This window comes from Bombus impatiens, unplaced genomic scaffold (genome assembly GCF_000188095.3).
Source record: "Bombus impatiens unplaced genomic scaffold, BIMP_2.2 scf_0136, whole genome shotgun sequence".
NCBI lineage: Eukaryota > Metazoa > Arthropoda > Insecta > Hymenoptera > Apidae > Bombus > Bombus impatiens.
This window is the reverse complement of record NT_176555.1, coordinates 700987-727450: the sequence shown is the minus strand read 5'-3', so window position 1 is coordinate 727450 and position 26464 is coordinate 700987. Positions and strand designations below refer to the sequence as shown.

Genomic DNA, 26464 nt, shown 5'->3' with positions numbered 1-26464 from the left:
GGCGCCGAAGGCGCGAGTTGGCGCGTCACGCCGCGCCGCGTCGTAAACGATGAAAGAGACGCGGGATCAAGGGACGTGTAAGAAAGAATTCTTTCCGACGTTTGCACGTGACTGTTGCGCCGCGACGGGAGAATTCATGCTCATCAAATTCTTTCACCGCCGGCAAATATTACGTCGTGTTCCGATCTCTTTTTTTCCCCCATTCTTTTCTCGCTTTTCGTCCACCTCGAGCACAGCGACGGTTGTTGAATCGAAAATTCGGTCGATTTTGTTTTCCCTATGGAAAAAGATCTTAGCAAGGTAGGAGTTCTCTACTTTTCAGAGTCGTTCGTGCGATGAATCAACTCGATGAGTCGTAGCCTGATATACTTAGCCGGGTAATTTATTGAGAATCACGAAAAATTGCTGTATACATGTTCCTTAGTAAAAAAAGACGATAGAGCGATAACAACGTCCAAATGAAAAACTGACAAACCTTTGTTCAATGTCACGCGATATTATAATCAGAATCTCAACTAATAATATCCTTGATATTAAATTTCTGTTATATTAAATTCTTGGAGATGGTGAACTATCGGTTATCATGTTTTTTCTCTTTATCATTGTATGTGCGTATATCACAGGATTCTCGGTGATGTGTATCAGCAACAACGTGAATACGCGATATCGACTTCGTGTTTCGCCAGAATACTGCGTAGTAAAGCATGTGCTCGACCGTTTTCGACATTCAATCGATCGTCATGCGATCGTCGAGTCGTTCCCCGAGAACGTGCCGCTCTCGTTTCCAAAAGGTCGATCGCCTGTTCAACGTTTGACGCAGCGTCCTTCTCGACGGTTGAAAATAAAAACGATGACCACGAAAAAAACCGGGCGGACGCGTCGGAAAGTTTTCGTAACCGGATCTGAACGCGATGCGTGCCGCTAAATTTAACGCGCCCTCCACCGTTAAGCAACACCAATTAACTCGTGTCTTTCTCCATTTTTTTCGTTTCAGTTGGAGGAATGCGAGACGCCGGACGATTCGCCGGTCAAGGTAAGTACAAAATGAACAATCTTCCGTTACGAGTATCTCTTTTTTTATGACGTTCGGGTTCACAGGTACGAATGATGCTCAGTTTATTATATCGTGCAATCTGAAGTTCAATGATCGAGTATTGTTAATTGTCTCGGTATTCGAACATTTAAGTGCTGAATTCTTAACATTTAAAAAAGCTGTCGTTTTGTAAAGGGGATCGTATTAACGGTATCGTGGATGAAATTTCATTCCAGAATATGTTTTTCACTTGAAAAGTAACGTTCTCGTATTTAGAAGAATCAGATCAGAAAGATGCAATTTATATTATTATTCGATATTAACAGATGAAAAATGAACAAGCCATGGTTTGTGCCTCGAACGATTCACTTGATATGAAGAGAGAAGTGATTATTATGGCAGCTGAAAGAGAAAAATCACTTCCTTTAAATTGAAATGATAATCGTTAACAATCGTAATCGATTTGTTGGCTGGAGAGTCGACTTCCATCGATCGGCTATCAGTTTCAGTTCCGAGAAGTGGTTAAAAATTGGCCGCATAAAAATATCTTCCACGACGACCCACTTTTGCCCGTTGATGCGTCGAGATTGCATCCGCAGCGCAGGAATACGCCATTGCTCCCGTCCTTTCCTCTTCCGCAATATCGCCGTTCGCCCGATTTATATTAAATATCCGACTGTTCTCGATCTCGACGAGGACTCGCGCACGTTCGGCACCGAGCGGCGAATGCAATTACCAGCGCATCGATGCCGAAACTAGGCCAGCCCCTAAGAGTGCCATTCTCCCTGCGAGGGTGCAGGCTTGCCAATCGGTTGGACCTAACTAGGGGATGAATAGCGTTGCACTTTTCAACGAAGAACAGATTAAACCATGCCTTTTGATACGACGAATGAATTGATATAATAACTGGTGTATTTCTCTTTCTCTTCTTTATAGATATAAAAATTGGAATAAGAGGGACTTTGCGTCGATGTTAGAATTTGCAATTAAACAATGATTACAGAACAATATTTAAAGCTTGCTGTTTAAGTTCAGTGAGAAGAAAATACGGATCAAGATGGATCATGGATCAATACGGAAAAGATGGATCAAGCTCAAGTTGTCTATTGTCAGAGTATAATAAACGAATGCTATGGATTTTCTGAATCACGTAGGTTTCACATTTATCGAAATGGGTTATGAACCATAAACGTCTGGTATCTGGGGCGATTTTTAGCGCGTGCATCCTCCGTCGCAAGGAAGTCTCGGTAAGACGTTCTCACCACCCTCTCGTGGGCCTTCAATTACTGCAGGGACGACGCGACACCCTCTCCTTGCCTCTTCGCGACAGGTAGCGCGGGCCTGACGTAAAGTATGACGCGCGGAGTAATTTTAATTACGCGATGCAGCAGGCCTGAATTGTTGCTACCAGCAGCTTCAGACATATTGGACTAATTCACGTCATTCGGGCGACACTTATTAAACCCGGGAATGCCGTCAGCCTTAATCCTCGTAGAATGCAAGATGAGCTGCACGCTAAGGGACGGGGATTAAAGGAGAGCAAGGGCGATGGAGAACCGAGGGAACAGCTCAGAGAGGACGTGATAATCTCCGAAGCGAGTCGTTCTCTGGCAAAGTCCTGGCGAACTTTCCGCCAGAGTTCTTCACCTCTTCTTCCACTCTACTTTCGAATAATGGAGCCGCCCGTTAGTTTCGTTCAGTCTGACGACTAATCGTTGATTGTCGTTCTAGATTTTTCGTTATCCTTCCTTATCGCGATGTCCTTTGCGTCAAACCGTGGTATAGAAAGAAATGTGGCGAACGAGCCCACGTGGATCGTTGCGCCTGATGATTCTGTCGTTATTCAAATTCAGATGACCAAAGCTAATGTGTGAATTCGTCACTTTCCTTTTTGGTAATGTTTAGCTGTTGGAATTGTTTCTCACCTTCCTTCCAAATAATAACGCATGGCGTTATACGACATATACAAGGTGTTTCAGAATGTTGATGGCAAACTTCAGAATCCTTTCGTCGAAACAAGCGAGAAAGTTCTGCTCGTTCTACAAAATATCATTGGTTTCAGAGTTATAAGACAGTTACCCTGAATATAGTCTGTATGTTTAATATTCCCGTTCTCAACCGTTGTTGAAGGACTAGGATGTGGTACACGCAACTGTAGATACGAGGTTCGACAAGAGTACGAAGGCGAATTAAAGGGGATGACACCGTGGCCGGGGAAAGAGCGGAGCCCCGTAATAATTGCTCTGCTTTGCACTACGGTAACGAAGGCGAAACAAAACGCTGCACGATATAATCGCTGAATAATAATCGGTACGTGCGTCGTTATCGGGCGAGGATAACGAGCGCTATCGTTAAGTTTTAATGAGCGCTAGCCCTAAATTAATATAACGATCCTCCCGCGGACCGTGACGGACCACGCCGCGCCGCGCCGGAGTCCCGTGACGTGACACGGTGACCACACCGCGTGACGACATTACCTTCGCGGGACGCGCCTACCTACGTTTCCATTAATGCCCGACAATTGTCGCAATTACCTCTAAATTATTAATTAATTGCAGTGCCGTCCGCCGTATAACACGTTACTCTTCCCATCCTCTCTGGCATCAATATCTACGCCCGTTTCCAGAGACGATTTCTCCCGTGTTCGACGCGGTTGTTAATTCGTAAGGCACTGGCCCGCACGAATCTTAACTTTGAGTCAACTAGATTTGAATTTTGCCAAGTTAAAATCTGCTAATCCTCAAAATTATGGTAATTACTTACTAAAGTTCCATGATGGATCGCGTATGCTTTTCCCTTGAAGTCATCCCACGCCTCGTCTCCACGATACTCTTTGTTCTAAAAATCCAGCCATTCGAAGAATCGCGCGTGAGCTATCGATGTCAATTAACGACGAGGCATGTTCGTTGGTTAAAGTTATCCGTCTAGGTAATTAATGATTAATTGAAGGATCGTCCCTTAAAACGGCATGGTTCACGACTCGACTAACACGCTTCTTCGTCATCGCTGAATCGGCTCGGCTAATTGGCTGTAATTAGCGCGCTGCCCACTCGATTCTTCGCGTTATCAGCAGTTCCCGCGATCGCTGTAGCTTTTGACAGGCAAATCGAACGCTTTCTGTTCAGAGATTCACGGAGTGGAAATTCCGCAGCCACAAATGTGTACACGAGGGCACGCGTGTGGAGCTCTAAATTCGAATTACGGCGGCCGAAACGATTGTCTTTTGGCTCTCGCGTGATCATCGTTGAAACTTTTAACCGTGAAGAGTCTACGTGATTATATTGTTATAGAAATTGCTGGGATCCGTGTATCATTTACTACGAAAGCAAGCTAATAATGTAACATCCATAATTGACGATAGCTCATTACTGAAATTTCGACGCGTCATCATCGTCGCTGTACCTGCCACAGCTGTGAAGCCCGTACGTGTTATTATCCGATATTCTAACAGAATTACGAGTTTCAATATTATTATTAATAACGATAGTAATCTGTTAGCCTAAAGGCACGATTTGTACCACTTTTCTGTCATTGAACTTAACGCGGATCAATATCTCTCAGAATTCGTTCAACGTTCTTCTTCAAGAATTCAACGTTCGTTAAACTGTGTAGAACGAACTCGCGAAAGAAACATAAATATCCGCTAACTTGGATCGTTCCAAGAGAATCGACTCTATAAACTGTGTCAAAGACCTAACCGCGGTTGTCGGGTACTTTCGTTAAATTTTGTCTTCCACCTGTTCCTCTTGAAGCAGCGAAAAAAAGATTAAAATTCCGACCTCGACTGGAAGACCCGGTAATCTAACAGCAGGAGTCGCCTCGTGACTTTGTCTCCCGCTGTTCCACCGCATTTTCAGCAACGTTTCGAGCAAATAAGAGTCGGGACACGTTCGTTCTGGTCATAAAGAGCCGCATCTGGAAAAAAAGCATCACCGGCGAATCTCTGATCCAGAACGTCGTTCAATTTAGCGGCGGTGCGACGGCGAGGTTAGCGGCGCGAGTAATTTCTTCGAGACGAAAGAATAGCCGGTTTAATTGCGTTGGGGCGCGGTCGGCCGAGCTTGTAAATAACATCAGACGCTATAACACGATTCGCAGTGGTCTAGCAAGGACGAGGGAAAGGAAGGGAAGACGCCGAGATCTATTCCGCAAGGGGGAAGAAGTGGAACTGAAAACGACCGGTGAGCCCAGCTCGAGATACTTCCTCCAGGTTAGGCACGTAAACTGTGCGGAGCTAACGTTAGCCTTCAGACGTCGTTTCCGGAGGGAAGCCACCGACTTCCCTTCTTCTGCACCTCGTATGCTCGATCTTGTCCCCCTTTTCCTGTATACACGCGTGGCTAAGTCCCAGCCTGCGTTCTTCCTCCGGCCCTTTAGCTTCTCAACGAACCTTCGAACATTGGAACCTCGTTTATCCGAACAGATCGGAGGATCAGGCAGTTCGGATAAGTGCGACCAGTTCCGATAACAGAGTCCTCTTCAGCTCTTCTTGCTAGCTCGGGTAATAGGATTTCAACTTCTTCGACGTGCATATAGAATTTCCTTTGAAAATTTTCAATATTAGTTTTAGTCGACGCTGACTATTATAGATGAGAATTTTTAATGAACTTATCGTAAACGTACAAGCTGTGACTTTTCTCGTAATCGACTAAACTCGTTGGCCAAAATGTAGATTGTTATTCGTTTTTTACGTGGTAGATCAGACTGTCAGAATTCGAACATCAGGAAACTTCTTCTACTATTACCATATTTCCCATTTCCATTACCGCGTTTGATGGATCATTGAAACGAGCTGTTTTATAAATAGCCGAGGTCTACTAGTCCAACTTCTTTTTCCAATAGTCGCTGTTTGTGACGTGCAGTACGTTCAGGTGTGACGTAGATGCATTTGTTTAACTTTTCACTGGCTGATTCTCTGTCAGGGATTAAGTGCATAGCGTGATTCAAGCTTCGACTCGATAATGGATGTTTGCGACGTAGACCCATAGAATGAAGTTTGCCTTTGCATAAACAGACTTGACAGATCTTCAGTACGAATGGAATTGTTGGGAATGCAGTGGCAAGATGTCGTGGATCTACCTCCATTACGTGGAACAGTCGCATAAAACTGGAAAGATGCTCGATCTAAATGAGCTGTAACCAAGTAGAAAAGAACTTTCTTCTTTCAATCCAAACGTCTCCAAACTACGAATAAACTTCCGTAATCATCTTCCACGCTCTAAAATAAAATGATACCACGATATGCTTTTTTCTAGTTTGGTCGGAGTTTTTTTTTTCGATCGGGGCCACGCCAAGAGAGAGTTAGAGAAAGAGAGTCCTCGCATACATAATTCATGGAAAGACTTGCGGCGAAGTTGGTTGACATAACCGCGGCGTAACGCGTCGTAATGCGTCATAATGTATAATAATGCATCGTAGCCAGCGTAGCGTAATGCATGAAAATGGTCCTGCCGCGAGTGGCTTTCTTTATTTCATCGCCGCCATTAAATGCGCCGTGATTTCCTGCTGGCACGGCGTAATCTAATTTCGCGGCTTGCTCGCGCAATTATTGCCCACCCTCTGCCATTCTCTCCTACCCCGCGAGAAGGTTCGCGCGATACGTCGCTTTAATGGCCATTATTAGAACCGTATGGAACACGCTCCTGAAACTTCCTACGTGTAATTGTTGAAACTCGATCGTGCAATCGTTAGTGTTATCGGTTTTTGGCGGAAAAGGTTCGTGTCTACGAAAGATGCTATCTGTAAGCATACATATCTACATGGCTGTTTGGCTTCTAAAATGTTAATTACAGAAGAAACTAATCACGTATTTTGTAGCAGCAAAATTTACAAAAATAGAGTTAATCAATTTGACTTTTGAGCGATTTGAATTATTTAGTCTGATATTTTCAATATCGAAATGAATTTTCATCCGATAATTTCATTAGTATCGAAGATCGTGTGATAATCTTATTTCACTGGGAATCATATCGAATAGATAGAATAATTTTTATGCGGAATGTAAAGACGATTCCGACACAATGGAATGAACGGCGCATATTCAAGCGGCCATTAATGCTTTGCCGTTTCGCGAAATAACGCGGCGTCGTTGCTCGTTAAATATGCTAATACACGGAAACTTAGCGTAAAGTATAGTTATTAGGGTCGTTCAGATCATAGCGAGGAAGCAGAACGACAAGGAAAAGACAGAGGGAGAATATACGTATATATATACCTATCGTGCTGTTCTCCCCCGGTTACGACGACAAATAGCTTAGAATAATTTAGGCGTCCGCCAGATACAGACCAAATGTTTATATTGCGATACCACGGTGGTCAAACATTGCTCGAAAGTGGAATATTGAACGATCAAACGGCGTGACGGAGATTTCTAACTCGAAGCAGCATAATTTCGTATTGATGCGCAAATACGTTGTCGAACGATTCGCGAACGCTTATCACGCGGAAAATTGCAGGAACACCGTAGTTTGCGGAAACGAGTTTACTCGATTATCTCGACAGATTGCAACGATAAATCGAGTCGAAATTGCGGTTTACGTTCTCGTTCTGTGTCGTGATTACACGAACGATCTGTATTTAGAACGACACAAAAGAAATCGAGTGATCATTTGTTGTGTACGACGTTGAGCTCGCGACGCTTTCTAGAGTCGCGAATGCGATTGAAAAACGAGATGACCATCAAGATCGGATATCAACGAGGATAGCAGGGAAGATCGAGGAGTAGCGAGAATGAATTTCGATTCGATATTGCTGCGAGCGAAGTCCACGCGTAAATGCAACCAAGTCTGTTACTCGAGACGCGCGGTGTCCACGTGAGCGAGAAAATGCATTGCAAACATCAATAGGGGCACAGTGTCGCAGAAGAAAAAATAACCTGCCACGTGTAGAACGATACAGACACGTGTGAAAACTTGTGCGCACCATGTTCCTTGTTACTGTACGAAACTCGATGGCACAGTATAATCCGCCTCCTTTTTGATGTTAACACTAACTCGACCTTAACAGAACACTATACAATTGTGAAGCTTGTTGTTGATTAGAATATATTTTGCTTGGATAAATCCTAATGTATATAAGACGCCAACAGTGTCACAACTAAAACACAGATACTTGCATTAGTGTACAAGTTGAATTTCAGTGCTAGCTACTGCAACTTTTAACACCAACAAATTCAACATTAACAAAACAATGCACAGCATGTTTAGAACTCCTCGTACAATGAATACTACAGTGTATATATTTACGATTTTATTAACACATAGAATTAATTCCGTGGCTGGACGGGAGGGTAATACCGTGAATCGGCATCCACTGTCCACCATTTTCGAAATTTGAGAAGAATAGAAATTCCTATGGAGGAACGATCATACTGTAGAGATCTATGTGGTACAGTATTAAAGAAACGCATAGAGATCTAGATATTTCTCCTCTACATGTTTCACGCAATGCTTGTTAACCAATACGCTTCGCGAAGAGCGCTGCGGTGTGTTTTAGTATTATTATAGACACACGTTGACTTTCCCATGGGAAACGTTAAGTTGATAACTGGCGTCACTGTACCCCTGTTTAATCTTCTTTTTTGGCCTAATTTCGCGCGGAGACTCGCGAGGACACCGTTCTGACGTAAATGCTGGTCTGTCTCATGGGATTCGAATTTCAATGGTCAGCAAACAGCATTGTATTTTCAGCAACATAGTTCAGTCTGTTTATCAAGAAATGGCCCATAAAATTGTAATTCTTTATTGCCGTTACGTAGAAATTTTTCATAAAATAAATTCATAAAATAATCTCCGATTAATTTGTGTAATATTTTTATTCGATATTGTGAAATATATTAGCACGCGTATCGTTTCTTCTAAAAGCTAAGTTACTACTTAAAATAATTTAGTCTTTTATTAGAAAAGCATCAACACCATCAAAGAAGATTTCAAAGGCTAAAACTGACAAATTACAAAAATAATATTCAACTATCGTTCTTTGGCAAGATAATAATTTGTAAGCCTCCAAGTAGCTTCTCGCCTTTTTGGAAAACTTTTTTAAGCTGTATCACTGTTGTAGGGCGTGTATGAGGCGGACAAAGGTAATATCTCAAAGGAAAATCAATACGAAGCTGTCATATCAGCTCAAGAATTTAGCCTTTTACTTGGAAAGCTAAAGTTTCGTGTCGCGAGACAAATTCTGTAGCACGCTCGCGATGCAACGCGACAATTGGATCGGCAACTCCAGCATCGCGCGTTGCTCGGTCTATTAATATGCTAGAAGCGCGTGCTATAAATTCTATTTCAAACCAACCCCGAGAGCATCCTTGAGAGGCAAGGACAATCGATCCGCCATCCCCGTGAGGCGCACGCGAGCCACACGCCAGCGGCGCGTATATTCGTTCCCGTAGATCGTCACGGCGACTCTTTCTGAAATATTCACCTTTCGTTCCCGCGTCGATTGGCCCTGTCTAATTCCTCCCTCTACCTCTCTGTTCACCCCTGTTGCTTTTTTCACGAACTCGTCTCCGAGATTGGACTTTGAATTTTTATGGAAACACTCGGCACCGCCAGTGTTTTATCCCGTCTTTTCTCTTTTTTTTCATAAGATTGAATCGTGTAAAATGTACGCACGTTGCTCGCAGATTGGCAATGGCAAGCGTGGAAAATTTTGTTGCCATGTTGCTCAGACGTATAAGCAATTGAATAAAAATTTCGAATGACTTTCTGCGTTCTGAAAGTGTCCCTGAACATAGCTAAGAATCGCATTTTACGACGCTATCCAGTAAATGGCGTATAAAATTATTACTTTCGTAGCGAAGCGGCGATTGTACGAACGCTCGTCGCGGTCCCACCATGACAAAATGTCCTTTCGTGATTTCATTCGATTACCGAGTTAAAAGTTCGCTGTTAATCGCACAAGCTACTCCACTATCCTATCTCAAAAGCTCCCTTCTAATATCGTGTAACATCGTCAACAACGGAGTACCATTTATCTCCGGGTAAGTTGATCGAAGCGAGCGAGCGATCGCGAAAGACAATTTCGCGTGATCAAATCCTCATCCGTGAACGGGGCGCGCGTTCATATCTGTCAATGGCCAGCCAGACAACGACAAAGCGACGCGGAAAATCGGCCGTGTACGCGATAGAAACCGAATTACCGATCCCTTTGACAGAGTCCATTAGCATCGACTGGCTCCGATTGAAGCTACCCAAATTCGCTACCAGTGACGTCAGACTTCCTGCCCATATAGTTAACACTCTGTCGCGGCATGTATACGTGATACAGAACAACGTCATACGTAATTCAGAGAGGCAAGAAAACACGCGTGTCTGCACGCATTGCGCGCGAAACTGGCGGCGAAACGGACCTATTTATAGCGAGCGTACATGGGTGTACGAACGGGACTTCAATTAGCGAGAGTAACCGCAATTTGCTCTTAGTACTTGAGCAGCGGCCGGCGTTCAATGATAGCCTCGATCACGGCCAATTTGTTGATGAATTTTCGTATAATAGTCGACCCGTTAATTACATAATGCTATGCTCTGGCTGGGAAAGTTAACGGTCGACTTTGATGCCTGGTCATTTTTCGTGGGCCACGCGAACCTACCGTGGCGCACTATTTAATTATTATTCTTCGATTTGTTTGCAGTAGTATCGACGATTGCGCATCGAGCTCCGACTTTACCCTGACAATAGTGCACATGGTTACATGATTAAAATTGATTTCGAACTCCACCCGCATTGACCACTCGAAAACCTCTCTCGACTGTCTCTGATCAATTTTAATGCGCGCCACTGGTTACAAACGTTTCTCTGCGGCGAGCAACACAGAGAGGGAGGAGCTCTTGCCGCGCTACTCGTAACCCCTTGATTTCCGCGCTCTCTGTTGGTCGATTTGAATATCGCTCGAATATCGCTCGAAACTTGATGGAATTTGATTAATGAAATTACTACATATATCGATCGTGACCCGTGCGTTTTTGTTGCGCAAAAATGTCGAGCTGCAAAATTTTGCGCGATAAATATCTTCTAATTCTCGATCGTCACGCTCCTGTGCTTTTTTAATTCGTCTAATTTACTATACGAAACTTGCTAAATTAATTACAATTACCGCAGAAAGTAAACGGACGAGATACGGTTCTCGATTGCAGGTGCACGCGAGCACGATCCTCGCGTCCAAACGGAGGGGTATCGCGGTGGTATCTGACGGCATTGCGGCGATGAAAACAGCCGGAAATATGAAATAGCCTAACAGTAACATTACGCGCTGGCGAGTTTCCTCGTGCCAGGGAAAATGGCGCGTTAACAGAGTTCGTTACTCGAAACGATGCGTAGAAAAAGTAGCGATCACAATCGAAAGATAGCACTGCGAAACGTCTTGCGTGTAAACAGGATTCCAATGAAATTGCCAATTAATCTGTAAACATGCAAGCCAATTAATCCGCACTGGTCGAGGCTGGCTTTCGTTTACGAACAGCTGAGCGGAAAACGAATGAACTGATTACTCTGTGTCGCGAGACGAAACGTATTACTGTCACACCATTTAGTTCGCTCTGCATTACGAACTGATCCCCTATCTCTGAATAATCTCCATTCGATAATTGAGCTACTTAAGAGATAGATACACTGGTCAGCTGCATAAATTGAGAAGCAGGAAAAAACGATGATGTAACGATTCGTAACAGTCTGTATCGTCTGGTCGATTAATTTTTTTGCTGTTCGAAGCTGGCATAAAAGCATAAAAAGTATTTCGCTGATCTCACCTAGCCAGTCATCGGATACACATGCAGATACGTCGATTTCGGCATGAATTTCGTTGGCAAGAACGATCAGCTAGACGATCGGTGAATAGAAACCGATGTTATGAGCGGAATATTGAAGATCAGAAGGGACCATCCCATCGAAGTGACTTTGCCTTGCTAATTTTAACTCGATTTGAATTTCTTTGAACGAGTCGCGGTCCAAAGCCGGCCAAAACCGTCGGTATACTTTGACTGCGAGACAACTCTCTCCCCGGAATACGGAAACGACGCGACGAACTTCACGGTCTCTTGTTCGTCGGTTCCCTCGCTATCATATTCGTTTCATCTTTATTCCCCGGATAGCCGATGAAATAGCAAACATAGCGCACATTTTCCTAATTACCATCGTCCTCTCTTTAGTACCGTGTAATCTCTTAATGCCCGTTCCCTCGAAAGGAAAGACAAAACGATCGAATTTATCGGCGCGAATCGCTGCGAATCGTATGGAGGTGGGGTAAGCAGAAAATTCAGGCGTCCTCGAGAAACAATTTGTCCGATAGAAACATAGATCACGTGGCCGCGTAGCTCGCCACGGAGGAAGACGAAGAACCAACGAGTCACGAGGCAAATCATTGTCACTTAGGGTCGAGGCGGAGGCCCACGGAGGATGTTGTTATGTTTCTCGTGATTTCATCATTAGGACGCCACTCAAGCACTCAATTCATTAGCTCGTGTCGCGACTCGGTTTGACTGGACGCATCGCGACCGACTAACGTCGAACCATGGAGGGAAAGAGGGAAAGAGAGTAAGCAGAAGCGAGGTCAGCGTCGAGAGAGCGAACGCCGCACCGTGGCACCGGCGAAAACGCAGACAGAGAAGCGTCGTGTCGCTCTGCCTAGCACGTTCTGGCACTAAAGTTATGCTTCTCTGCCTTCTATCTGTTTCCTGGCGCCGTCATACCCCCTGCAAATGGAATTAATTTCGATCGTCGATCGGTCAGTTCCATAGACTGATTCACGAGCATGTGATCGTCTCCTCTCCAGCTCGGGTCAAGCAATCTCGTTGAACTCGTGTATCGTCATCATCGCTGCCTCTCTCGCCTCGTGAATCTTTCGATCGTAGCTCGACTTCCAAGACAGATGCTGAACGATTGCGAGCAAAAACGGTTCCCACGGTTAGGTCGAAGCGGTTAAAGAAGACACGATTAATGGGAGCATGTGCATCGAAGAAGCAGATGGATCGACACCGCGTATTAATTAGGTACGGTGTTGTACGTGTACAATTATAATTAATATGTGAGATTATTCTTACACCTTAATTGCGTATCCTATAACACACGTTACGTTAAATACGTGCACATGGTTATTCGATCGTAAGACAGATGTTAATCTACCGTATTTGGCCTTACTACCGTATGAAGACATTTTCCTTTAAAACAAAATAATATTTGCCATTCGAGAAATAAGGAACACAGCGAAGACACATCTGTTTAACGAGGAAATCTGCGAGATACAGGAGTCGCTCTTTGCACAACCTAATTCCCGGAAGGCCCGATATAGTTGGCAGAGAGTAAGACAACGTGTTCGAGAATTTTCACTTTCTTGTCTGGTTGCCCGCAACGTGGTCGGTTTGTTCGGATTCCGGACGTTCATTCCACCCAGGGTACATGGCCGCGAAAAATTAACGAGCTCGCGTGTACCACAGGAGATAGGTACGGCTCCTTTCCCGGTCGAGGAGTCGCGTATCTTCGTTTCCTCGTCACTCGAGCGGCGGTTGTCTCCTTTTCCCGCGTGTCGCTAGATTTATGTCGACACCGGGCCCCGTTGCCTCTCCTCTAATAAATATGCCGAGCTTTTATTGCAAGGAAGGAGAGAGGACCCTCGGTGAAACAGGAAGCGACAAAGAGGAAGAGACAGGGAGGGCTGTGAGGGAGAGAGGAAATAGCGACAAGTGCGTACGCATTAACGGTGCGTGACTCTGGCGACACGCGATAAATGCAAATTCAGGGGAACCATCCGTGAAAATGGTACCACGTGGCGGTGGCTGATACAGCGATGGCGGAGGTGGTGGAAAGGCGAGGAAGAAGGGAAAGGGAAGACCTGCCACCGATGGACACGGTCCTCGAAACGCGTGCCAGTGTCCGCAGGGGAAACAATTGATCTTCGCTGTGTATTAAAACGCGACGGCCGTGTGTTGTGTCCTAATTCTTGTCCCGCTCGGCCTCGTTAAATAATACGGATGTTTCGTGACGTGCGCCACGCATGCAACTGCGCGCCACTGCGCCGTTGATCGACCGAAAGTGGAATGACATAGTGTTTGTCAGACGCTATCCCCCGGACTGCTCGTTCGATCCAGAAATTAATTTTTCTTCCTTTTGGCTCTTTGACTACATGGTAAAGTTACTATAAGCGAGAACCTATACCAGACTTTTGCGTGTGAATCGCGTACGATTCGCTGGTAATAACAACTAGTATCTTTAAAACGGCTGTGACTTTAAAAGATCCTTTCAAAGGAGATTTCAAACTGTTTAAAAATAATGTGTTTTGTTTTGTATGGAATTATTATTGATTTTATGTATTCGGTATCCGAAAGTAAATGTAGAAAGTTCGATCTTCACGTTGGAACACCATTCGCCAGAGAAGTCCGTGCATGCGCGTAGTTGCTAACATACGATGTCATGCGCGTTGTTTACGATGCTACGAAATGTCAACGCGGCACGTTGTCAAATATGCCGATCGATAGGCGCGATCGAGGGAGTATCCGCTTGGATTCCGAGAATTTCGCGCTACGACGAAACGACTCTCGCCGATGCATAGGACGGTAGGATTCAGTAGTATGCACCCGTCTGACCAAAGTTATCGTCCATCTGGAGCGATGGGATGTGCGATTGGAATTCCCTACGGAGAAGATTTGCATTTCGTTATTATTGCACTGGATATTTTCGTGGAGTTTCTTGCGTTCTTTTATTACTTTATGAGAAGAATCGTATTTTTCATATCCCGCAGTGAGTGTATTGCATTCCTGTAACTTTTGGAATGTCTTTCTTCGTACGATTGCATATTAATAGAAGTGTGCGATAAGTAACAGAGCTATACAACCAAGAAACCTTGATCTTAAACACGACTTGTATGATCTTTGACCTTCTACGATCTAACCTTTTATTATCTATACATAACCTTAAAATAACCCTAAAATTACCTTTAACGATCTTCGAATTAGAAAGTTCAGTCTCGGTGTAATTACATTCTTCCTTGAAACGAACAGTTCACAATCGCAAGAACTTTGAAGATGCTTTAAAATGGAAGAGAAGAAATCTGTTGCGCAACTCAAACACTCTACGTTCGACGAAACAAAATCCACTCAGCCGTGCAACGGCTAGCAAAAAGTTTCCTATCGAAACACAAGGAAATACGCTTAATCGTGTTCGTGGCCAGCGGATGCTATTTCCGTAAATTTGCAATTGTAAGTTACAATTCGGGATACGAACGAATCTCGTGGAAACTTGGTCGAATCTCGTTACCGGTCGTCTACGCGCAGTCGACGTTTCATTTAACCCCCTGCGGTCGACAAACTACACCAGAATCGAGTTTCCATCGAGGTCTAGCTTCTTCATTAGCATTTTTCGGCCCCAACGACAACTGTGTTTCACGTCCAACTAAAATCTCGAAAGCTTTATCGTTGCGATTAACAGATTCGTAATTCGCATTCCATCGATTCGATACTTCGATTCAACATCTTCTATTCTCATCTAGTACAATGAAAACGAACGTAATACGTATTTGATTAAGCACGAATTAAGGACCATGCCAAATCCTCTTCGCTTCCCTCTTTCTCTTTGTCGTACGACCTACCAACTATCAAGGCAGGAAAACAGGAAAACAAGCCAGCAGTGTTTCATCATCCGAAATCTGCGTTCGACAGCAATCGTCAAGTGCTCTGTTTACCATTGCATCAAGTTAATCATGGTCAGAGAGACGTACGTGAGGCTGGCCCGCGTCCAACCAGCGAAACAAGAGGCGCACCTTGCGACAGCAAACAAGTTTACCCTGTGTGCATCGTCGAACGTATACAGATTGGCAGAGACTGGGCGTTGTCGGCCGAGATAAGGGTAGCTACTAGCCATTGGTCCAAAGCGACGAAACCGCGCAATCACTAGCAAACGATCGCTAGCAACTTGCCGCGTTCACCCATTCGTCGATAGAGCCACGTCAACATCGTCGTTGTACTACGACGTTCACTACGTCCTTGTGAAAGAAATTCGATTCAATGGAAATTGAAATAGGCACAGCGTTGAAATTCTCGGTGTGTAATGTCGGGGTGCAACGGGGGAGCAAGTCAAGTCCGGAAAAGAGAGAGGCACGGAGTACAATGGAGAGTGACATGAATGGAATAAACTCGTCTACGTAGAGGGGAAGCACGATGATGGCCCACTGGATAAGAAACTAAGCGGAATAATAACATTGTTTAGCTGGTTGTACTTAGTAAATCCCTACGATGCCTAGGAAATGTGAAGGAAAGAGAATTTTCCTGCTTCTGGCTGACTGATACCAATTCAGGCTGGGAATTCAAGATGACGTTTAGTCAGGACCACTGACTTTCACAATATTGTATCTTTATCTTATCAGAGTGCATATTTGAAAGCTTCTTGCGCATATTCAGAGAAACAAGGATGCTACTTAGGAGTAGGAATGCACAGATTGAACAGTACAACCTGCTCGTTCAGATTATTATCTCTTTGCTGGCATTGTCCGGACAGGGTCAGTTTGCTTTCAAAATGCTCGTGTTTGCGAAGCCGGTACGTGACCAGAAACCCCCTGAATTTCGATATCGGTGTCATTTTTCCAACCACTGGCAGCGCATCAACTGGCAATATTTGCCAGCCCTACTCATTTCAGCGATATGATACGCGGTCGTCGAATCGATTTGGATTCGTAAGTACGTATTGAATTCGAACGCATCAAGCGTTCGTCCGTTTTCCTCCTTCCTATTTGTTCTTTTCCTTCGTTCGAACGTGTCTCGTCGATCAGTCGAATCACGAACGATCCCCTCACGCGACGAGACTCGACAGATTTCGTTTTATCGTATCATGACTTTTGCTAATAAAGTTTGTTTCGTCGTGCTAACTTAATCCGATGCCGAATCCGTCAAATCTTTTCGTATCGTTAGAATTTAAAGTCTTCGATAATGTAACATATTCGATTTAATTCCTCATTGACTTTAATAATTCTTTCTCAGAAGATAAATGAAAGTTAAATCTCAATTTCTACGTCTATAAGACCCCACGTGTTTATTGTTCTTCAGAACGATGTGCATCATCCTCGGGCAAGTGTAATTATTACCAATTAAGCATTTCCTATCCACATTATTAACCTATTGCTTCGTAGTCCTCTTCAATTACCATCGACTCTGTCTCAGGCCAATAAATCATTCTTTCCATTCATCGTTCTTTCTTTATCTTTCGAACGAGGACCACGCCACGTACGCGAACGATCGTTTGCACGAAGAGCGAAAACGAATCGCACGATGTAGGTCGCGAATCTTCGCAGAGGTCGACGCAATTATTGCGTTCGCGGACTCCACGAAGATTCATGATCTTAATATAGAGGCGGGCGATATTTACGATCAAAATGGCGGTTCTTCTGAGCTCGAATTTATCACACTCGCTCGTTCCGCGTAAACATCGAATTTCCGTAATTGAACGGCCATCTCTGTGGCCACGAATTCTTTGAAGCTGCAGGATATAAACTTCACAGTAAAATTGATAGAAGCATGGAATTGCTTTCAGTTTGATTGCACGACTGCTGAAACGTCTAATTACCGACACCGAATCGCAATGCGCTGGCTGGTTGAGTTTATGGCAGAAATATCGTCCCTTCTTCCATCTGAAAGTTATTTCCCTTTTTCATAGCAGAGAACGTATTAAATTGATCCCGTCATGATAATTTGCAATTCACTTTGCGAATATTTCCCTTGATGCAAAGTGTTTTGAGAAATATTCAGTCTTATTGGGAACAAGCTGATACGGTTAAATAGAACCACGTTGTGTGTTGCTCACTGCTTTAAAAGGTTACCGGGTCAGCAATATACGTGCAGTATCGGAATGTATGTGGGAACATTGGAGAACAACATTTCGACGATGTTATCGGATGTAAAAATTGTGTTTTCTGTCTTCAGCGTGACGCGTTTTTCTTGAAACACGATGAACCGAATACAATGAAGAATCGGTCGTAACCAAATTATAACAAATAGCTTAACACGAGCAAACTCTTGAACCAAGGTCGCTCTCTCTTCCATGATATAGTGTATCATGTTCTATATATCACGTATATAGCATATAACAGCATATCGTGACCATGCTGCTCCTCTATCCAACGATATCTCTACATCAATAATCCATTCCACTCGTACTCGCCATTTTGTTCTCTTCTTTACATAACCTCAAAGTTTGGCACGTTCGGTGTGGCCGATAATTGAAACACGCAACGACGGTCGATTCATCGCGGAACTGGATTAATTATCCGAGCGAGACTCGGAATTAAGAGGAACGCTTGGTCGTTAAGCGGAGCACGTTAAGGAAAAAGGAGAAGACTAAAAAAAAAAAGAAAAAATAAAAAGATGGTTAACTTGCTCGATCTCGAGGTGGAGCACGAGAGCGCGCAAGTATTAATTTAACCGAGCGTACGCGAAGCCGGTAATCGCGAATGCGTATACACGGGCTTCCGGTTTCCGGCGGCGAGGAGGCAACCTGAAGAAGGCGTCGGAGAATCACGAGACAGAAAGAGGGGGAAAAGACGTAGCGTCTCGCGTTGCAAACGGAAGTTGAACCGCTTGGACAAGTTCGGGACCGTCCGTTAAACGCGATTCCTACGCGATTCCTACGCAGTACTTCCGGTTTCCGGCTCGTTAGTCAGTCCAGTACCGTGCACCTCCTTCGCTGCTCGTCATACTCGACATCTTTCCCGTGCTCGGTTCGCCATGCCAGCTTCCTCCACGCGATGCGATGAAGAGAACGTAAATTCCATTTCTCGATCCTCCTCCAAATGAAGTATTTTAGATGGAGACTGATAAACGTGATAATTGAACATGCCAGCTTTAGTTTATACGTGCTAGAGTTTATGGTTAATCGTAATCTCTCTGAATCTCAGTGCAAACAAGAATTAATTAGACTGGAAAGACGCGTGCGAAACGAGATTATTGTCCCTTATAAAAATTCCCCAGAATCACGGTATTCGTGCACGAAAACGTTTTCTACCTTGATAAAAGGAACTAAACTGGCCGTTTTTTTCTTTCCTCTGTGCTTTTTTTGCAACTAAACTACGGCCACGATACTTCATGCCGTATTTATGTTGAGAGAGGTAACGAATTGCTGGCCACGGTAATACGCGCGGCTTATTTTGCGTCGTGTACACTTTTTGTTAGTCGACCGTGTACACGCTGCTACAAATATTACGAGCTCCTAAGGATAACGAGAAAAAATATGGCCGAAAACCACAGCCAGCCTAATATCTCCAGCTTTTTATTCCAGTAACAAACAGACTGTAGCGTTGTTTCGTTTGACAATCGAAATCTATGCTCGGTTTCGCAGGAACAATTTACGCTTATTGATCCAGGAGATTATCATCGCAAATCACACCGGAAAATAATACAGCGTCATAAATCGGTGAGGGAGGGAGGGGAGGAAACAGGAAACGCTCTTAGAAACTGCCATGGGGGAAATGCTACAATTCGTTATGCTTTCATTGTATTTTTCCCCACGGAACGACGGAGCAACGTCTATCGGAACACACGACCAGATTTGTAGTATGCACATTAACGCACATCTTCTGTTTGGAATATTTAGCGCGTCCCATTTGCTCTGTTCACTCAATTTGTCCACCCCATTAGATACGGGATGGTATCTATAAAGAACCGTATAGAAATAAATCAATTCGACCTCGATGTATTACAGCCTCCCATATGCCCTTCTAATCTTTCCTTAATTGAACGTCGTTTCGTTCTCTACTTTTATCAGCTTCATTCGCCAAGAACGGTGCAAAATGCAAATTCTATCAGATTAATTCTAGTCGTCTCATAGAAGGAGAAAGGAAAAGAAAATGAAACGAAACGAGGTACAAGAAACAATTTGACGATCGTGTCTCATTTTTTATCGTCCAGAACGATCACACTCGAACGAGAGGTCGTTGGCAGTGTGCGTTATAGTGTTTTTGAACGGAAACCATCTTTTCCTTCGACGCGCGACGCCATAGCCTACCCGGCGGCCGTTACGGAGCGTCGACGAAAGTTTACGGCGAATAATCGGCGTATAAAGCATGGACGGAATTACTCAATTTGCATGATGCAGTAGTTCGATGGAAGTCGACGACGGTAAGCAACGCGTATGCTTGCACGTGGCACTACGGAGGAAGTATTAAGCCGGGGACTCGTGAATTGCTTGCTCGCCGGTGACTGATTCGCCGTCCAGCAAAGCTGCTCTGCAGGCTAATTTTTCACCTGCTTTCGTTCAACGTGTGTAGTATGTATTGGAGACTCGCGTTGAAGTCGACTATTTTTCAACAACGTACATTAGCATGTGGTAGTGAAGTTCTTGGTGATTCCGAATCCTGATATCTACGTACACGGCGCACTAATCATTGCATATGTCGCTGACCACTTGGTTTATCTAATATTAAGAATATAATTAGTAATGAATAATTTATAAATCGGCCTGGCGTTAAAAATGTTATGCTCGAATTTCTTCAAGAAGGAAAAACTCACGAAACTGAGAGCTTCGAAACTTCAATTAAGGTTGCATGAAGTATATCTTAATCTTGTTTTATTATTAACCAAGAATACTGCATGCGGCCCTGGATGTCACTACATCAATCGTGTTTAATGCTGAACCTCGCCATATCGTTAAGGCTACTAATGCTCTCGGTTGTTTTACCTTTACATCGCAGTGACTTGGCAGAGATAGCGAAATAGTGAATGCGATTAATCAGCGTTTCTAAACGCAAAGACGAATATACTGATACGTAACAAATTCTAGTGTATACGTTTACATTTGTTACAAATACACGTGTACTTGCTTCGATAATTAATTGTTTCGTTTTATCACAATTATCTTAAACTGAAGGTTTATATTCCTGTTCGTACCGCGTGTAAGGCAAACGTTATACAACATCCTCGAGATGTGCTTCAAAAGAATGTGCTCACTCCAGGGTGACCACGGTACTTCTCAGCGATCATTGTCCCCGAAGGAGATATACGCGACGAAAACGAAGTACGTGCACGCATTGCCGTTTCGCACAATGTAAACATGGCTGTCGACCTGGAACAGCCTTAGGCTGAAAGGAAGGAAGAATCATTTGTTAGTGCTTAGGTAACGAGCAACGCGATGGCTACGAGAACGAGAGGGCGGTATACAGCGTGAATTCTCGAGAATGAGAGGGAAGAATGTTAGCTACGCGAGCAAGTTTGCCTTGCGATATTTTGCCTCCTGCAGCAACGAGGAACCGAGATTTAGCTTAATCTCCTATGCTATGGCATAACGAGCTCGCGACGCGTTCGATCGTTATTATTGCGTACGAAGAAATCTGGTGGCAGCGCAGTGGATTAAAAGCCAGTCAAGAAATGCGACGCACACTACCTGAAAATTGTCATTTGTGTCTTCTTTTTTTCGACCACGGTGCCGCTTCTGCGTCAACGCTGTAGTTTTCATTTAACACTTTACCAACCGCTAACGGTTCAACAGCATACGCACGTCCGACCGGCAGCTCAGGCGCAGATTCCCCCTGGCATCGGCTCCGTTTCGGTATAGACTCACCAATACCATTCTTTTCGTTCATCGCGAACGGTACATTTTTCAAATTGGTATAAAACTGTGGGAGCTTACAAAGCAACACAACTGACGCAACTGAGCAAGGTATCTTAGTACTAAATAACAAATTACTGCTCAAATAATGAGAAAGATTGTCGGCGATAAAAAGCCGATGAATAGGCTATCAGTCGGTAAATATCGGCAACAGAAAACCGATTAGTAGGCTATCGGTCAGTAAGCGTCGGCGACAAAAAACCGATTAATCGGCTATTGGTCGGTAAAGTATTTATCTCATCTATATTTCAATAAATATTAAATATCAAAATTAACGCAAGACTTATTTGACAAACTTTTCGCTCGTTCTCTTCGTTACACGTCCCCGAAAGGCAATGCTCGTGAACGCAACTTGCTTCGATAGAAACAACGTGAACTCCTGAGAATAGAACGTGTGATAAAGGAGGAGGCAATTTTCCAAGAATAACACCAAAGTCGATCGCGTGTCATCGAAGAAAAATTGCAAGAAATCACGAGTCTTCGATGTTCGAATCGTATCCGCCTCTTTCTCCTCGGCGCAATTGGATTGCACGCGATAAGTTGGTGATTCCGTGCAGCATAAACAAACGTTGCATAATCGGTTGAGAAGGAGACGATCTCTTTGTGCCAGTCAGTCTGTGATGCGTGAAAGTCCAAGTCGCCGATGTTGGCTCGCTATCAATTACGAGGAAAAATCACGCGCAGAAATACATTTGACGATTCGCAGAATCGATTTTACGGTCTCGCTTTGTGAAACGGGAGACCATATCTTCCCGATAATTGGTGCATACTCTGTCCCCGTCGATGTCCTGTCGCTTCACGGATAGGACTCCATTTGTCAACCGTTTCTACCGAGAAAATCATGCCAGGATCGTTCGTACCAGAATTTAGTTAGTTTAAAAAATTCAACGATACGTCAGTTGGACGTTCTTGCAGGATTTTTGGAGAAATAAAAATGTCGAACGATGTTCAAGTCCTCAAGAAATATTACTTTAAATTTCACGAAAGAAGCATTACACATATTGGCCTGTCTTAATAATTTTACAGAAAGTGACTATCAAGGGAAAAATCGTATTCGCTTTTCTCCCCATCAGCTTTCAGTCAAATGTAAACTTCATACTTCTTGAAAGTTATTCTCATTAAACTTAGAACCTTTCACTTAAGCAGAAACACCAACTGTACACGAGCTAAACCTTTCGCTCGTTCTCCTGCTCTTTCTCTCTTCCGACACCAGGAATGACATCCTGAAAATCTGGAAGATAGCATTGAGACAATCCTGTATTCGAAGGAAGTCCTGTTTCGAGATTAGGTTTCTTGGGATGCGAGAAGATAATATTTACGTAGAACGTCAAACGACACATTAGGTCGTAACGAAATTGCACCCCACGATAAGCTGAAAATAATAGGAGCATGCACGTTTTCCCCGAGGAAAACTATCTATGCGCTATGCGGTCACAAAGTTGCATTAATGTTGCCAGATATCGTTTCAAACGTGCCGCAATTCGTAGCTTTAATTGGCTCGTTCTTATCGTTGCTTCGACATAACTAGAACGTTGTGCTCGTCACACGCTAATAACAATTAAACTTATCATGCAATGTCTCGTAACTGTAAAATACGAGCATTTTCTTATATCGTAACTTTTCAGAAAACCATGGGACGATTCGCGTCGCTCGTAGCCGTCGTCAACGAAACATTATTGATGCAAAATATTAGCGAGTGCGGAATAGGTCAGGCGAGAGGTTGATAACACCGTGGACGTTGCGATAAGTCTGTTCCGTGAAAACTGAAGTCTGTCTTTCACTGGCTTTCCATCGGACTGCTGAATAGAGAGTAACAGTATGTAAGAACTGTGTCGCGATAAGCTGTAAACGATAACAAACTCACATTGCCACTGCAACAATTTTACTCGATATACAAATTACATAGCATAATTTTGTTTTTGTTCGTAAAATTCATATTTTCATTCGTCATTGCTGGATCAACGCGTTGCATCGTTCTTTTGCAATTCTTCTTTCCATTACGTTGTTTCGATAGGAATGTACAAATCTTGCGAAAGTCCCGTAGATTCCAATGCATCTCATCGGTGAAACCAACGACGTTATCTAATTCCACTGACCGGAAACTCCCGCTTCTATGGCAAATATTTGTATTTACGTGGTGGTTTATCACTTATTTACGAGCTTCGAAGTGTGTACAGGCAATCGAGGTTATCGAGAACTACAAGATTGCAACAGAGCTGTTGCTAATCGCTTAGAATAAATTTTCCAAAGGAGAATTAGTAAATAAGTCGAGTAAATAATACTTTTTACCGTACAGAGAGCTTCAAGATACGAACGTTATTAATAATATCGTAAATGGATAATTAATCATTTTTCAAACTTTCTATTCCAAACTGGTTTTCTTAGAAAACCTACTATTCATAGTTACAGTATTCTCCTATAAAATCAACAATATGTTTATTATCAGTGAACGATAAAGCTCATTGTTATTTGCAGTAATATGCTATATCGTTACTTGTTTCCTTCCATCTATATGTATATGGCTACATTTGACATTCCGCTTTACAATACAGTACCCAATAACGTCAGAAATAAGTACGCGAGATAGGGGTGGATTAAGCGACAATGCTCAAAAATTCGATTTTGCGCATAGACCGGAGAATTTACATTCCTATTATTACGTTAAGCGGTTCTCGAAACAACCCTCAAGTCAACAAAACGTCGTCCATTGTATCGAACGTCTGAAAGAAAGTCAGCCACGATGCAGATTACCTCGAAGACTCGATAAGCTGGCCGATAATCCGTTTTCTATTGGCGGGATGAAGGAAGAAAGGAAGCGTTCCCGTTATTTCGACGAATTTTTTGGCAGGCGTCGGGCCGGATGGACTTCGGTCTCTGTCTTCGGCAGGACGAAACGTGGCTGGTCGCCGATCGACCGAGATATCGCTATTCCGAATTGGGATTTCTTTGTGAGCTCCGTCTCTTATCGCTGTCCATCTTCGTCCGGCGACGGTACCGAAGCTTTTGAAACGGTCGACTGCATCAGAGGATTCATCTCTCTATTCAGTGAAACACGCGATATACACGGCCGAAGCATCCCTCTTTTCGTTTTCGTGTATCGAGGAAATTGTGTGCGACTCGGTCTGGATTTTCTCCGAGTCGCTACATACAAAGTGACTTTTAGAATTGCCCGGATGTTATCGATGCGACCCTCGCCCTCTACACCCACGACCGGGGACATTCGACCGCTTTGAAGAATCGCATCAGCGAAACCGGTCCTTCGAGATTTACGAACTACACGGCAGGAGTTTCGTGATAACGTTGACAAAGCACGATCCGGAAATGCTGTTTGTTTAATTAAATATCGGGCAGATTCTGGAGGAGATAGAGCTAACACTTTTCATAGTCTCTGTATATGAATCTGCTATAAATTAGTTTAACAGATAGTTTATAGTTTCCAGTATAATTAAGAAGCAGCGTGTTTTTCGAATTTTGGCTATAGTCGTAATTCTTCGGTTTCGATGATGAAGCTAAGAGAATAATTTTTCAGTTTCACGAAATCGACGTAGCTAAGCTGAGGCGATTAGAATGAATAAAGTGGCATTCTAAAATGTTAGCCGATAAGAAAATAATTTTTCTCCGCAAAAATCGACTATCTTACTTTTGTTACAATGACGCCGAGATTCAGCTTCCGAGTCATTTCGTTCCACCCCGATTATAATCCCCGAAACGGAAGACCTAGGGTGGATCAACGACGAGTACTCCAAGAGCACATCAAGCTCGGTGAAACGCGGTGAGAAGCTGGACTCTTGGCCCGGATTCCCGATCCTTATCGCGAACGTAAACGTAGCCGCAGCCTCGGCTCGGATCACCATGGCATCGACGTTTATCTGCTTCTAAACCCGAAAGATCCCTCGATTTCCAAAATAATGGTCCATTCGAACCGATGCAGACGCCACTGACGCTCTTGCATCGACGTTCCACGATTTTGATCCGAATCGAATCGGCTATTCGACGCGGCCACTGGTTGTTCCAACGTAATCGTTTGCCCGTTTTCATTTTCTCGCCCCTTCCCCCTCGATTTTTCGCCAGTTTGGAGCAACGTGTCCAATCTGGAGCAGCGTGCATCGTGGGATTCGTGCGCTAATGGAAACCATTCGTACCGTGCTGGTAATCCGACGAAAACTACAGAGTATCCATCTCGACGTGAGTCGAACTTCGTTCGATTATAGGTATAAAGAGAAACTGAACTTATTTACAGCTGTTTCTAGATCAAAGATTGCGATCCTACGCGGTAGCTTCGTGGAAATGAATGCGAAGTGCATTGGAACGAGTAGTGCAGAGGAGGAATCGTTAGGTTGATTAGATCTTGTGCAGCTTGTTGTTTGCTCGGTTCTATTATTAGAAAACAATGGTTGGCCTAATGTTGTTTACGATATCAGTTGAATTACACGGCAATCTCAAAATGGGTCACCGATATCGCCCCGTTATAGCGTAGCTTATTATTAAAGCATTCGTTAACAATCATTCCATTGGTCAGTTACTTCCAATAATTACACCTTTCTCGTGAATCTCGTTGAAAGTTCTCTCTATCTAACAACGGAGTACCATCGCAGGTTCGACTCCATGTACATACGTACTTGGTTTCAGCCCCGTTGCCTAGGTTATTCCCCGGCATTATTCTCCTTGGCGAAATGATCTCTCGTGGCCGCGCGGGACCGGAAACAATGCGCAGAGGTCCCGACGGAGAGGCGGACGACCAGCCTCGGAGGCGTGAATGCACGATGGAAGATTGCGCTTGTCGGGGCCTTTCGTGAGCCCGCCACCGGACTGGACAAGCCAGATACGCGGCGTTTCCCCGCCGCCGCCGGCTGGAAT

At 43.9% G+C, this 26464-nt stretch overlaps 1 protein-coding gene across 4 annotated transcripts in view; it reads left to right on the top strand.

Annotated features, from left to right (window-relative positions):
• Nucleotides 1-26464, top strand: part of LOC100742861 (3-phosphoinositide-dependent protein kinase 1) — a 424087-nt gene that overhangs the window by 154169 nt on the left and 243454 nt on the right. For all 4 annotated transcript variants that reach the window (XM_033319190.1, XM_033319189.1, XM_024365542.2 and 1 more), the window contains one exon: nt 995-1033. In XM_033319190.1, coding sequence (XP_033175081.1) covers nt 995-1033 — 39 coding nt within the window. The remainder of the gene's footprint in view (nt 1-994; nt 1034-26464) is intronic.